General features: G+C 48.1%; 1 protein-coding gene across 4 annotated transcripts in view; it reads right to left on the reverse strand.

Moving 5' to 3' along the window:
* Positions 1-7,008: 7,008 nt before the first annotated feature.
* Positions 7,009-14,623, reverse strand: part of EIF2B3 (eukaryotic translation initiation factor 2B subunit gamma) — a 125,980-nt gene continuing 118,365 nt past the window's right edge. For all 4 annotated transcript variants that reach the window (XM_081818357.1, XM_081818356.1, XM_081818358.1 and 1 more), the window contains one exon: positions 7,009-7,186. In XM_081818357.1, coding sequence (XP_081674483.1) covers positions 7,153-7,186 — 34 coding nt within the window. In that variant the 3' untranslated portion in view covers positions 7,009-7,152. The remainder of the gene's footprint in view (positions 7,187-14,623) is intronic.

The following is a 14,623-nucleotide window of genomic DNA, read 5'->3' on the forward strand; positions in this document are numbered from 1 at the left end:
CGCTTCCCCGGCCGCCCGCGGGGCCCTCGGGGAGGAGCAGGGAGGGCGATCCCGGGGAGGCACGGCGCTGGCCAAGCATAAGCCAGGAGACGCCAATGATTTCACTCTTTTCTGCCTCCATTCTCGTCCCTTTCAGTCCACTCTCCACCGAGGCCAGAGTCATCTCTCTAAAATGCAAATCTGATGATAGCTCCAAAACACAAAGCCCATTTGGAGCACGGAGCCCTGCATGATCTAACTAAAGCCTTCTCTCCCATAATTCCTTCACAGCCACTCAATGTTCCTTCCAGCCCTGCAGAGTTAGATTTAATTTCCTAAAGGCACCATGGCATTCCAGGCGTTTCTGCCTTAGTACGTGTTGTAGCCCTGTTGTCTTGGAAGACAACCTTCAAAACTGAACATGAGCCAATCACCCCTCTTTGAAGCCTTCCTTGATTCACACCTCCCTCCTGACAGTTGCTTCTTTCATTGTGCTCCTTGTGACACACTATTTATTATTGCATTTATGACACAACTTATGTACTTGAGACTCTGCCTCCCTCACTAGACAATTAAGTAGGTGCTCAGTAATGGCTGAGTGAGTCACTGAGAGTTGCAGAAACCAGAGTGGAAAGGACTGGAAACAGAGACTAGTTCCTTTATTAAATTTTCATCAACTGCGGCGCCTGGGTGGCTCAGTTGTTAAGTGTCTGCCTTCTGCTCAGGTCATGGTCCCAGGGTCCTGGGACCGAGCCCCACATCGGGCTCCCTGCTCAGCGGGAAGCCTGCTTCTCCCTCTCCCACTCCCCCTGCTTGTGTTCCAGCTCTCGCTGTGTCTCTCTCTGTCAAATAACTAAATAAAATCTTTAAAAAAAGAAAAAAATTTTCATCAACTGTCCTGAGTCCTGTTTCTTCCAGGTTTCTGAATGATTAACCCTGAGTGTCAGGGGAGGGTAAAATCAATATTCTAACATGCAAGGTTTGGGAAAGAGAAACAGAATCTCCAATAAACTCATTACTCTAACACAACTACTACTATCTCTGGCCAGTTTCTTGGTCAGTTCCTCCAGACTTGTTTATCATTACATCATTAACATTTCATGTTACTACATAGTGTTTGTATCAATCATTTGGAGAATGTCCTTAGGACTGATTCCCAGAAGTGAGGGTGTTGGGTCAAAAAGTATGAACATTTTTATGGCTCTTGCTACACATTGCCAAATTGCTTTTTGAAAACGTGTCAATTAACATTATTTCCAGAGTCTCCGTCCTGTGCAAAGGGAAATTTTAGGCTGAGGGGATGAACATCACCCAAAAGGTTTGCCACATCTCTTGGTCCATTCATCCAGCAAAATGCCTATGGAGGAAGTAATACATGCAGGATGCTTTTGGCCAAGTAGTAACTACACATTAAAAGCAGCATATGTGCTTAGCACTTTCTTCTTCCCTGTTGTCCTGCTGTGGATAAAGAAAGTGTATCCTCGGCATCTGGGGAAGATGCTGGAATAGGAGGATCCAAGGAAGTGTACCCTCAGGGGCGCCTGGGTGGCTCAATCAGTTAGGCGGCTGCCTTCTGCTCAGGCTATGATCCCGGTGTCCCAGGATCGAGCCCCGCATGGAGCCCCGCATGGAGCCCCGCATCGGGCTCCCTGCTCAGCAGGGAGCCTGCTTCTCCCTGTCCCTCTGTTCCTCCCCCTGCTTGTGCTCTCTCTTGCTGTCTCTCCTGCTCTCTGTCAAATAAATAAATAAAATCTTTCTGGAAAAAAAAAAAAAAAAAAGGAAGTGTACCCTCAGCAATTCTCTGGGTATAGAAATAACCTCTAAACTAGCTGTGTGGGCCCCTGGATTGATCTTGGGGCTACAGCTGAGTATGGCTGGGTACCCAAGCAGACAGACTTTGCTGTAAGTAGCTCTTGAGACCTCCTTCCCTCTAACCAGACTCTGCAAGACCAAGTCCACGGAGAAAGATTTGTAATCCTGGGCCTTGGGACTCTGCTTCTATCACAGGCCCACCATTGCTAACAACTGTGGTGAAGCCCAGCATTTCTGTGGATGCTTCCAGGGTAGGGATTGCCTGCTGGGAAAACTTCTTGCCAAAGTCCAAAGACCCAGTGTGGGAGAAACTGGTCTGTAGTTCTAACCATTCCAACCCAGGGCCTAGTGCCCTCTGGCTGCTCCAAGCTCCAAGATGACCTTTCTTTTCCCCAACAAAGTGATTTCTTGAGTGCAGCTGAGCTCAGCCAGGGCAAGCTAAAGCCACAGACCCCGGGGAACAGGAAGGGAGGCAGAAGCTCCTCTTCTCTCTCTATACGTGGACTGCTTCACTGTGGAACAGCCTGGTCCAGTGTCACTTCCACTGGATCTGGGAATGTGTTTTGGGCTCAAACCAGAGAAGTTCTCCAAAGAATAACAAAAAAGAAAAGCAATCTAATTAATTCATTATCACCAAGGAGTAAATCTAATTACTGATTGAGACAAATATCCCTTAAGGTCTGTTATGTGTCCACCCCTTTGCTAAGCTCTGGATTTGCAGGGTACCTGCTTTTTCGAAGTTCGTAGCCTAAGGGAGAGCACAAAGACCATAGGGGAAACTACTGTGAGATGGAACACTCAGGGAGGTTTAAGTTAGAGGGATTGGATGGGAGAGGTGGGAGGATTACCAAATTGAAAAGAAGACATTGGTTCAAGGTCTGCTTATGAGAGCTTGGGCAAGTCATATGATCTCTGACATTGACATAAGGATTTTTTTTTTTTTTTAAGATTTTATTTATTTGACAGAAAGAGAGAAAGCCAGAGAGGGAACACAAGCAGGGGGAGTGGGGGAGGGAGAAGCAGGCTTCCCGTCGAGCAGGGAGCCCGATGCGGGGCTTGATCCCAGGACCCCGGGATCATGACCTGAGCCGAAGGCAGACGCTTAATGACTGAGCCACCCAGGCGCCCCTGACATAAGGATTAAATGAGGTAATATATGTGGCTGAGGAACAGTGCCAGGAAAAGTGAGGTAAAACACACACACACACATACACAGTGTTGGAAAGTGACCAGCCTGGCTTCAGGGTAGGGTCCATGTGGGAGGAACTAGGGCAGGCCTTCTTTCCTTGGAATTCCCCCAGGCTTCTCACTCATGCTTTGGGCCGGCTTCTGTTATGTGGGCCCGGCAGAGTCAGTAACCCTGAGATGTGGAAGAGGGAAGCAAGGAGCCCTGCACCACCACCTACCCCTCCCCCCGCCATCCGTTATGTTTAATGGCCAAGCCTGGGACTATACACCCCCTTCCCTGTAGGCAGCTTTAGGCCAACAGCACCTGTCAAGTCTCTAGTGTCAGAGGCTGCAACCAGAGATCAGAAAATGGCCTTTTACCTTGAAGGTGGAGTAAGAAGAGAGGCTGAGAATCAAAGCAGAATCTCCCCCATTTATCTATAGCAGAAAAGCCCCTGATGCAGTCCTTCTGGGTGGCGGCAGATGGCTCAGGTCGAGGACAAGTCATCCCGGCTTCAAGTAGAATGTGTTCTCCTGCCCAGCCTCTTTCCTTCCCTGTGAGCTCCATCACAGCTAAGTTTTCTAGACCTTGTGTCTGGGTGGTCCTTCCCACACCCACTCCATCTTCCTCAGACACATTTAACTATTTAGAAAACAGCATACAAAGGCCTGGCTTATGTACCTCCTTAGGGGTAGGGAGGGCTGTGGCTAAAGAAAGTGTGCTTTCTGTGGTTCTCTGGAAATAGAAACAGCTTATAAACTAGGCTGTGCAGGCCCCTAGATTGCATTTGGGGCTCCAGCTAAAGACAATTCCCCACGAACCCCCTCCCCGCCACCTCCATGGATGGGAGCAGGATAGGAAGAGTAATGTGGTGACGGACTGGGAAGAAGTTCAGCCTCCAGCCTTGGGAAAAAGCTTGGAGGGCAGTCTTGGCAGCGAGTCCCCTTCCTGGCTCAGGAGCTGTTGCCAGCAGGTGAGGGTGAGGTGTTACCGGGGGAGGGGTTCCTGGAGTAGTAGATATCAAATTTTGTCTGACCTGGCGAGCTTCCAGAACTCCAGGTGTTGTTGCCCAACACCTCCCCAGAGTCCTCCCTGATTGGTACTGAAAGCCCCCTTCCTTCTCTCCTCCACTTCCCTCACGGAGCATCCCTGGGAGAGGCGGGGCAGGCGACCCCTTCACCTGCCTGGCTCTTCTGGCTTCTGCCCTGTGGAGAGGTGGCTGGCCAGTGGAAATTCAGTTGCTCACCATCTTTTAGATATATTCAAACTCTCTGTAGCTGCTGCCAAAAGGAAACAAAAATGGTCCCTGCCTTATGGCAAACAAATAGAGCAAAGAGAAGAGAAATGAAAGCATTTTGGGCACCCAGTCAATCCCGGTGTTGTTGAAGACAATAGCAGCAGTGTCCTGGGCTGGGGTTGTTCCTGGCTGGGACTTAAACTCAAGCGAGGCCTTCCCCGGGGAAACCCTTACCTTGTTGTCCTGTTTTCTCCAGCTCCCTCCTTTTCTTGGAGCAGGGCTGCTCATGGGCTTGTGCAATGAGCACAAGGGAAGGTAGAGGAGAGGTCTTTCCTCTACCTTACAGTCAGGGATTCCACAACGGCTCTGTGGGGAAGATCAGGAAGGGGTATGGGAAGGCTCTGGGACAGTTTAATCAATCCCTTCTTGTCCCCCACCTACCTCTTTCCAAACCTATCCAGCTCCATCCCCTTTCTGTTGACAAGGAGCAGCCTTCTGGCCTCTTGGGCCACCCGGATCCCAAGGGTCAGAAAGCTCTGAGAGAGGGGACAGAACTTGAGAATAGAAGAGCCTTTAGAAGTTGTCCAGTGCAACTTTCCCATTTTGCAGATATGGAAACACAGGGACAGAGGAGAGGCGGTGACTGGGCCAAAGCCAAGCAACATTCTAGAGGGCAGGTCTCCTTCCAGCCGGTGTCATCTGGGCTCCACAGATTTCATTTCATTTCCAAAGGGGAACCCCCCCCCCGGGGCACTGCGCAGCTCTTTACTCCCGCTCCCCCTCCCCCGCATTTCTCTCTCTTTCAACCACTTCTGCTGGGCCATTTCGGCTCCTGTCTGACGAGCACAAGTGTTCAGGAACCTTGTCCCCACCAGTGGTAGGAATGTGGAGCTCGAGAGCTCGAGAGCTCCCAAGAAGGCTGGTGGAGGTGGAGATCGAGGAATGCTCGTCCAGTCTCTCACAAGTTCAATGAGAACAGCACTAAGATTCAGGCAAGATTACACCAATGAACTTTAGAGACTTGGGATTTTTGAAGCAACGTGGAAACCAGTATTTCAAATCATTCTTTATAATTACTGCCACCCACGGTGAGCACATCAAGGGAAACCTTTACTTTCATAATTCTAGGAGGTAAAATCTCACCCCAGGAACCACTTTTATCTTCCACCAAACACCTGCAGGTTGTAAAGTAGTGCAGGGGGAGGCAAGAGCCCAGGGTGCGTGTGTTTGGGAGTGGGGGTGGAAAAGGGAAGGCGGACAGGATTCCAGAAGGGCCATGAGTATGGAAGTCTTACTTCTTAATTATCTGAAGCAGGAGAGGCAGTATAATTAGGATATAAAGGAGTGCAGCTGGAGAAGACTCAGAAAGACTCAAATCATGATAAAGGTTCCTGGCTCTTACTTACCAGGTTGAATAGACCATAGACTCCTCACTAAGGGGAGGTGAGAAGGAGTCTGTCTGGCTTCATAGATCACGGCTTTCTTTTATTTTTATTTATTTATTTTATTTTATTTTATTTATTTTTTTTAAAGATTTTATTTATTTGACAGAGAGAGAGAGCACAAGCAGGGGGAGCAGCAGGCAGAGGGAGAAGCAGGCTCCCTGCCGAGCAGGGAGCCCGATGCGGGGCTCGATCCCAGGACCTTGGGATCATGACCTGAGCTGAAGGCAGCCGCTTAACCAACTGAGCCACCCAGGCGCCCCTATTTATTTATTTTAAAAAAGATTTTATTTACCTATTTGACGAGAGAGCGCGCATGTGCACAAGCAGGGGGAGCAGCAGAGGGAGAGGGAGAAGCAGGCTTCCCGCCGAGCAGGGCACCCGATGCAGGGCTCGATCCCAGGGCCCTGGGATCATGACCTGAGCGGAAGGCAGCCGCCTAACTGACTGAGCCACCCAGGCACCCCACGGCTTTCTTTTATTGCTCTTGCCTCCGCTAAGACCAGTGGAGTTAGGCTTGATGCCTAGGCCAAGGCTGCCTCCTGCCTGTTTTAAGTCTCCAAAAGTCAACAGTTGACGTGGAAAAACTGACTAGTGACTGGGAAGTAGGGAGTGAATGGCAGGTGAGGCTGGGGGTGGGGAGGTGGCAGGGGCTGGGAATCTGTGTGGCAGGTAAGGGAACAGAGTAGAGTGTTAAGTCCTGGACTAAGGATTGGGGGCCAGGCTGCCCAAATTGGCAGCTGGAGAAGGAGCATCACGTATGGAGGTGGCACTGCCATCTGCTGGGCCTGTGGGTCTAGAAAGCCTGATTAGGGTCAGGAACTGAAGTACTTCCAGGTCCTTTCAGGTGGAAGATGCTTTTATGGGCTAGGCTGGGCCAACCAGTCAGAAAGCAGTCCTCCTAAGAGCTTTACCCTGCTGCCCCCTGCCTGATAACCACAGTACACAAGAGCCAGGCCACTGTGTCTTATCCTGTTCTACACACTGGCTCTAGATGGTTTTTTTTTTTTTTTTTTTAAAGATTTTATTTATTTATTTGAGAGAGAGAGAATGAGAGACAGAGAGCATGAGAGGGAGGAGGGTCAGAGGGAGAAGCAGACTCCCTGCCGAGCAGGGAGCCCGATGCGGGACTCGATCCAGGGACTCCAGGATCATGACCTGAGCCAAAGGCAGTTGCTTAACCAACTGAGCCACCCAGGCGCCCGGCTCTAGATGGTTTTTACCACGTGACTCAAACCCGGAGCTTGGGACTACTCCACAAGTCTCTGGCATACCTTTGGGAATGCCCCCCCCTTTTTAAAGTTTCTTTAAATAAATATTACACCCAACGTGGGGCTCGAACTCACAACCCCGAGATCAAGAGCCTCATGCTTTACTGACTGAGCCCCCATGGGAGCCCTTCTTTATTGGGAAATAAATACAGAGTCAAACAGGTGGGCCAGCCAACATCTGTAGTTCTGAGGGCCAAGAGAAAGGAGTCTGACTTGCTCAGAACTCAGATCTCCATGAGCTGGTCACTCCCCACGATCACCTCGTTCACTCGTTTGGCTACAAAAGAGAAGAAAAAAGTTGTTTGAGAACTGGCAGTAAAGGTGTCATTTCAAACCAAATTATTTCTAATTTCTATGTTCATAAACATTTATTCGTCTCCTATGTGGCTCTGCTCTTGAGAAGATCTTGGGAATACAATTTGCTAAAGGGATTATAGGAGAGGCAGCATTTTCTCACACAGGAGGAAGGGACTCACTCTTTTAAACCTAGCTCCCGGGAGACTTCACATAGGAGGGGAACTGGATGGGTCTTACAGGATGAATAGAGTTTTTTCAGGCAGTGTATCAAAGGGAAGGCATTCCAGGCTGTTGGAACAACATGAGCAAAGGTATAAAAATACAAGGAAGGCAAACATGAAATACTTTGGTGTGGCCAAATGGTAGGGGGTGGCGGGAAAAGGGTGAGAAGCAGTGGCACTAAACAGTTAAATGGAGATATCCAAAGGAGAAGGGGTGATGCTCCACATATAACATGGAAATAATACCACCTACTGCAGAGTTGTGAGAATTCAATGACTTAAAGAATCCTCAAGTGCTGGATAAGCAGTGGCCATTATTTTGTAAAGTCCAAAATATGGCCCTCCCTGACCTGATCCTTGCTTACCTCTCTAGCTTCATGTTCCACCATTCTGCAATTATACCTATAAGCCATACTATTCTGTAGCTCTAGACCTCTGCACTGGCTGTTCCCTCTGTCTAGAATGCCTTTCTTGCCCCTCATCCCATCACACTCTTGCCCTAAATGCCCTAATCAAGCACCTCCACTATTAGTGGTGCCTTCCCTTCCAAACTGTCCATTTCCTGCTTTGTGAAAACACTACTGGATACATATCTCTGTCTCTACGTCATTATCTCATTCTCCTACACTTCCCTGTAAGAATCTCAAGGGGGGCCAGTGTATTTATGTTTCTACCCCAGTGTCTAGCACTGCTACCGGCACGGGAAAGATTTCAGGGGTCCCGGGTAGTGAGGAGGATAGGGTACGATTATTAAGTGGAGAGCAAAAGTTGAAAGGAGATGAGGGTTGGTAAGAGTAGAGAAGCTCAGAGAATTGTAAAACTGAGTGTAAGCAGTCCAAGATATTTAGAAGAGAAGGAGCGAAGAGGAAGACTATGAGCCCTCAATACATTTAGGGGAGCACCAGGGAAGTTGACCAGTGATGGGGTGAAGGGTAAGAAGAGGGTTAGTTTTCTAGGAATAAGAGCAATAGAATGGAGGCAGTGAACTAATGGTCTGGAAGGGGTAGGGGGACCTAGGGGCATGTTATCTACTTCTTGCCTGGAGGTAGGGGGCACATGCAGGAGACAGGAGAGTTTTCCTGCCCTCTATTGGCTCAGACAGAAAAAGCTGACCAGCTGGCTGGAAATGGATTCTTTCTGGGCAAGCTTCCCATGGTTTCTAAGGATCCAACATGTTTCTTGTCACACTTGGGAGCTTGAATGTGATCCTGATAGGGATTGGGGGCCAGGCTGCCCAATTTGGCTTTCTTGATGCTCTACTTCAGTCTTAGAAGGCTTTGGTGCAGCAAAATGAAGATCCTTGATGATGGGACCAAGACTGACAGAGACATGTTTGGGTTTGTTCATATTGCCCATAGGCTGGAGCCTCTAAGGGGGTATCTGACTGCAGCTTTGGAGACCTTAAGAATTCAGACATGTCTTCCGTTCTACCCACCTTTTCAGCTTTGCTTCTTGCTAGATCTCCCTTGTACCCTATATTCTAGATTTTGCAAATGGTTTGCAGTTTCCAACACATTGGATTTTTTTTGCCTTCAAGTGCTTGCTTACATGGTTCCCCTTTGCTCGAGTGGTTCTTCCCTTTGTGTATTTGATAAATAGCCCAAAAGTTCAAGATTTAGCATTAATGCCTTCCTTGGGCATTAATTCTCTTTTATGTCCTTATTTAACCCTGACAGTCTCCTACCATCATACCTGAGAGACTTTTCAATAATTATTTACTTGTCTGTTTCTGTACTGGGGGCAGTTGGACAGCAAGAGGCAAATCTTATTCATCTTTATACCTCTAGCCTAGAATATAGGAGGCAATAATAGTTTGTTGAATGTGCGTTTTGGGGGTTATGTGAGAGTACAGATGTAGGAAACGAAGCATATACAGAAGAGAAGGCCCCCAACCTCTTTGTCGAGAGTATAATTGACACATTTGGTGCATTACGGCAAGGGCACTTAGAGATCCAGAGCATCCTCAGGCCTATTTCTCTAACTTTCCCCATAGGAAGAGAAAACTCGGTCTCGGCTTTTCACCAAGTTTGCTGTTAAGGCACCATTTTGGACAGAGGCAAACTCAAGAGAAGGAAAAGATAGGAAAGGGAGGAAGAAAAGGTGACAACGCGGAAAAGACCTTCTGAGTCAAAAGGACTTGAATTCTACTTTGCCTTTGAGCAGATTATTTCATGTCTTTGGGCTTTAGTTTCCTCATCAAGTAGGGATTCTATAAGATGATGGAGAGAAAGAGCCCAGCATGGTGCTTTGATAAGTATTAAACAGAAGTTACAGAATGGGGCTGGGGCTGGCCTCCTTTTTACGCTTCATAGCCATCTGTTTTCTTCAGTGAAAGGAATGGGAAGGAGGCCCAGATAATGCTCAGGCTGCTAAATTCCATAGCGCTGGGGATGGTCCTGGAGTGTGACTGTCAATCAGGATCCACCCTTGAGATAAGACTGACCAGAAAAGAACAAAAGAAATACTTCTTTGGCTAGCTTCTCAGGGGACCTCCAAAAGCTCCTTTTTACCCTTTATCCCTCTACAGCCGTAAGTCAGCCTCATCATCGCCTATCTAGACTCTGACATTTATTCTTCCTTCACCCAGTCTCTCCCTAGTTTCCACAGATACTGGGCTGTTCTGAAGACAGTCTTAGTTCTTTTTTTTTTTTTTTTTAAAGATTTTATTTATTTATTTGACAGAGAGAGAGACACAGTGAGAGAAGGAACACAAGCAGGGGGAGTGGGAGAGGGAGAAGCAGGCTTCCCGCCGAGCAGCGAGCCCGATGCGGGGCTCGATTCCAGGACCCTGGGATCATGACCTAAGCCGAAGGCAGATGCCTAACAACTGAGCCACCCAGGCACCCCAACAGTCTTAGTTCTAATTAACACTCTACTTGGCCCTCAGTGCTCCAGACCAGAAGGGCAAATGAGGTGTCTGGCTGGGGCAGACAATGCTTTCTTTTGCTCTGCCAGGCTCCAAATAAACACCTGAGCCCTCTTTGGCCTGCCCTACCCACTTTCCCCTCTACCTTCTGGTCTGCTCTTGGCCTGGGGGTGGGAGAAGACTTGCTTATTGGGATTCAGGGAAGAGAGACTAGATCTGGCATTTTGGGGACGGATGTATTTTCATGGGGATTCTGTAAGGTCCCCATGAACAGGTGACTGGCCAGGAGTACCTGTGGCAGGAAACCTGGAGGGAGCAACATGCCGTAGTCGTTCTGCTTGGCCAGGGCTGGAAGCAGTTTCCAGTAAACACTTGAAAAGTTCTGGGCTGGAATCAGATCCTAAGGATCCTTCCCTGAGAGTACAAAGGGAGGCTGGTAAGCTGAGGAGAAACCACTGGGACAGAAGGGAATGACAAGCTGCATATGAAAAGCTGCACTGCTGGGAAGCTGGGAAGGATTCCTGCTAGCCAGGACTTGGCCTATATGCCCGTCAGGTCTACTTTCATGGCCACAGGACTGGTCACTGTGGTCACAGGGAAGAGATCCAAGTTACCTCACTGACAATAAGAAGAGACTCACATGAAGTTTCCAATTAGAGTCTCTAGGTTTTGACTTTGTTGGCTGTGGCTTTTCCACTGGCTTGAGCAGGAGGTCAAACTTGACTGCCAGGATTTTTGCCAGAGATAATCTCATTAACTGAGCATGCTGGGGCGCGGGTGAGAAAACCCAGAGTTCTGTTAGAAAATGGCTTGTTCTGCTGGTGGTGCTAGAACAGGGCAGAGAGGGCTACACTGGGTTGTAAGAATCACATTTTGGGGGTGTAAGACTCATATGGACGTACTAACTCTGTGGTATGCAAATGATTGAAATCTGGAGAGGGGACAGTGTTGCTTCTGAGGATGAATGTTTTTTTCTGAAATCCCTCCACGTGAGGAAGATTGACTGGGGACTCTGCCATCTACTGAGGTGTCTGCTGCTGAGGATCTGAGTTGTTGATCTTTGTCTGGGTCATTCACAGTAAAAGGTCTCGAGTGCTGCACTAATGGCTAGGAATTTGCCTTCGCCATATGGCTCAGCTGCAAGGACAAGTGACAGTGTGAACAGGTGACTGGCCAGGAGTACCTGTGGCAGGAAGGCACTGACTCCTGTGTTGGATGCACTGGTCCATCCAGCATAGAGGACAGAGCAGGAAGGGCTGGGATTCTCCAGTTTAGAGTCCAGATGACTTCCCTGGCCACCTCTCTTTCAGGAGGACCATTAAAGGGCCTCCTTCTAAAATGGGGACACACAGTGTTGGAGCCAGAGTCCATGAGATGCTAAAGCCTATGACATCCTAGGAGTTTGGCTAGCCCAGCCTTGTGCTCCCTGATGGGAGATGCCATGACTCAAATCCTCAATATCTGGCATTCAGTTGTCATGCATGCATTCTGCATACAGACTGGAAAAGGTCCTTGGCAAAACAAAAGGAAGGAGCACCATTACTTTGTTGGAAATGGGAAGAAGCAGAAACTGTGAGGTTCCAGGTTCCAGCACACAAGAAAGGAGGGATCCTCTAGGGTGGTGGCAAATGGAGTTCATGCATTCAAATATGCCTATGGAATCTAAACTCTTTTTTTTTTTTAAGATTTTATTTATTTATTTGACAGAGAGAGAGACACAGCGAGAGAGGGAACACAAGCACGGGGAATGGGAGAGGGGGAAGCAGACTTCCCGCGGAGCAGGGACCCCGATGTAGGGCTCCATCCCAGAACCCTGGGATCATGACCTGAGCCAAAGGCAGACACTCTTAACAATGACTGAGCCACCCAGGCGCCCCATGGAGTCTAAACTCTTAAAAACCACAAAAGGCAGCAGCTCCTGGCTCCAGGAGGGATTGAAAGAAGAAAGCACTGGAGGATGCTTCTACTTTTTGCTGAGCAGGAGAGAATTTACAGAGACAAAGAGGCAGGAAGGAGGTGGAAGAAACATTGTTTGGGGCCAAAAACCCAAAGAGAAGAGAACAAAGAAGGACAGAGAAATGCAATGAGGTGACAGGGAGGGGACAGGATAAGAAAGCAGCTCCACAGACCAGCTGAGCAGCTGCTTTTGGAACTCTGGGGACCCTTCCCAAGGCCTTCCATGGAGTCAGAGAAAAGGTTGGGTCTTGTGAATCCTATTAAAAAAAAGTTTTTTTTTTTATTAAGAGTTTTATTTTTATTTTTTAAAGTAAGCTCTAGGCCCAGCATGGGGCTTGAACTCACGACCCCAAGATCAAGAGTTACATGCTTTACAGACTGAGCCAGCCAGGTGTCCCAGTCGAATCCTATTTTATTTTTATTTATTTATTTATTTATTTTGAATCCTTTTTTAAAAAATCTCATTTATTTATTTGACAGAGAGAGAGAGAGCACACACAAGTGGGGGGAGCTGTAGGCAGAGGGAGAGGGAGAAGCAGGCTCCCTGCCAAGCAGGGAGCCCGATGTGGGACTCAATCCCAGGACCCTGGAATCATGACCTGAGCTGAAGGCAATCGCTTAACCAACTGAGCCACCCAGGCGCCCCTGAATCCAGTTTTAAAGAAATTACCAATAGGCCCCAGTTGCTCAAGAAAGAAGTTTCTCTGTAGCCCAAGGGTAGGCCTGAGTGAGCTGGTATGTTGAGTAGGAGAAAGAACAAAGACCTGGGGTTCCTGAAGACCAGAAAGAGCTGGGATATGGAGGCCAAATATATTTTTCCAACTGGTCTGGGAAAGACGGACTAAAGGGAGAAAAGGTCTATGACTGATCAAATTCTGCTGGGCAAGCCAGGAGTGGCTTCTTTCTCTGGTCTTTTTGGAGGCTGTCTTGCAATAATTCAGGCTGACGACCCAGTTTTGTCATTTACTAGCTATGTACCTTGGGTAAATTTCAACTTTTCAAAGTCTCAGTTTCCACTTCACCAAATGGGTCAATAATGAATCCCTACCTCAGAGAGTTTTCATGAGAGTCCAGTAAGATAGTGTATGTGAGAACATTTTAAAGATATAAACAACAGGGGCGCCTGGGTGGTGCAGTCGGTTAAGCGTCTGGCTCTTGGTTTCAGCTCAGGTTGTGATCTCAGGATGGTTAGATCGGTTAGATCCGCACTCAGCACGGAGTCTGCTTGTCCCTCTCCCACTGTCCCTCGCACTCCTCCTGTGTGTGCGCACGCGCTCTCTCTCTAAAAAAAGCTACAAACAACAACTGTAAGCCAATGGCATTCCAGGAGGGGGGCGCCATTCATGCGGCGAGTGTTGGGTGTACCAGCCCTCGCCCTCGCCCACGATTACAGAAGAAAACACCAAAGGCTGCGGTGCTGCCCTTGACCAACACTCCTGCTTGAAAGTTCTCTGGTGGGGCACTGGGTGCAAGGTGTCTGCCACTAATTCAACTAAAAATGCCAACCTTCCTTGTCACACGGGCATGGACGTATGACCAAGCTTCACCTACAGATGCAGCCACCCCAAACTCGGGGCTGGGAGCTAGTGATACTAAGAAGCAGGAACCAGAGAGAATCCACGTTGGGCCTGCTGGGTGGTAGAAGCAGTATGGACCATTCAAATTCTCAGCCCAGCAGAGAAACCCTGATGTTTGTTTGTCTCTCATGCACCACACACAGGCACAGCTCAGAGACAGTGTGTGTTCGGTTCCACTACAATAAAGCGAATATCACACTAAAGCAAGTCAAGTGAATTTTTTGGTTTCCCAGTGCATATAAAAGTTATGTTTACACTATACGGTAGTCTATGAATTGTGCAATAACATTATGTCTAAAAAATATATATACATACATTAAAAATGCTTTATTGCTACAAAATGCTATCATCTGAGCTCTCAGCAAGTCATAATCTTTGTGTTGGTGGAGGGTCTGGCCTCGATGTTGACGGCCGCTGCCTGGTCACGGTGGTGGGTGCTGAAGGCTGGGGAGGCTGTGATGATTTCTTAACATAAGACAACAGTGAAGTTTGCCGCACTGATTGACTCTTCCTTTCAGAAATGATTTCCCTGCAGCATGTGATGCAGTTTGACAGAATTTTACTCATGGCAGAACTTCTTTCAAAATTGGAGTCAATGCTCTCAAACCCTGCAGCTGCTTTAGCAACGAGTTTATATAGTCTAAATCTTTTCTTGTCAATTCTACAATCTTCACAGCATTTTACCAGGAGTAGATTCCATCTCAAGAAACCACTTTCTTTGTTCATCCATCAGATGTAACTCCTCATCTGTTCAGGTTTTATCAAGAGATGGCAGTGATTCAGCCACATCTTCAGGC

The sequence above is a fragment of the Leptonychotes weddellii genome, chromosome 4 (genome assembly GCF_054177405.1).
Source record: "Leptonychotes weddellii isolate Sample4059 chromosome 4, ASM5417740v2, whole genome shotgun sequence".
Classification (NCBI taxonomy): Eukaryota; Metazoa; Chordata; class Mammalia; order Carnivora; family Phocidae; genus Leptonychotes; species Leptonychotes weddellii.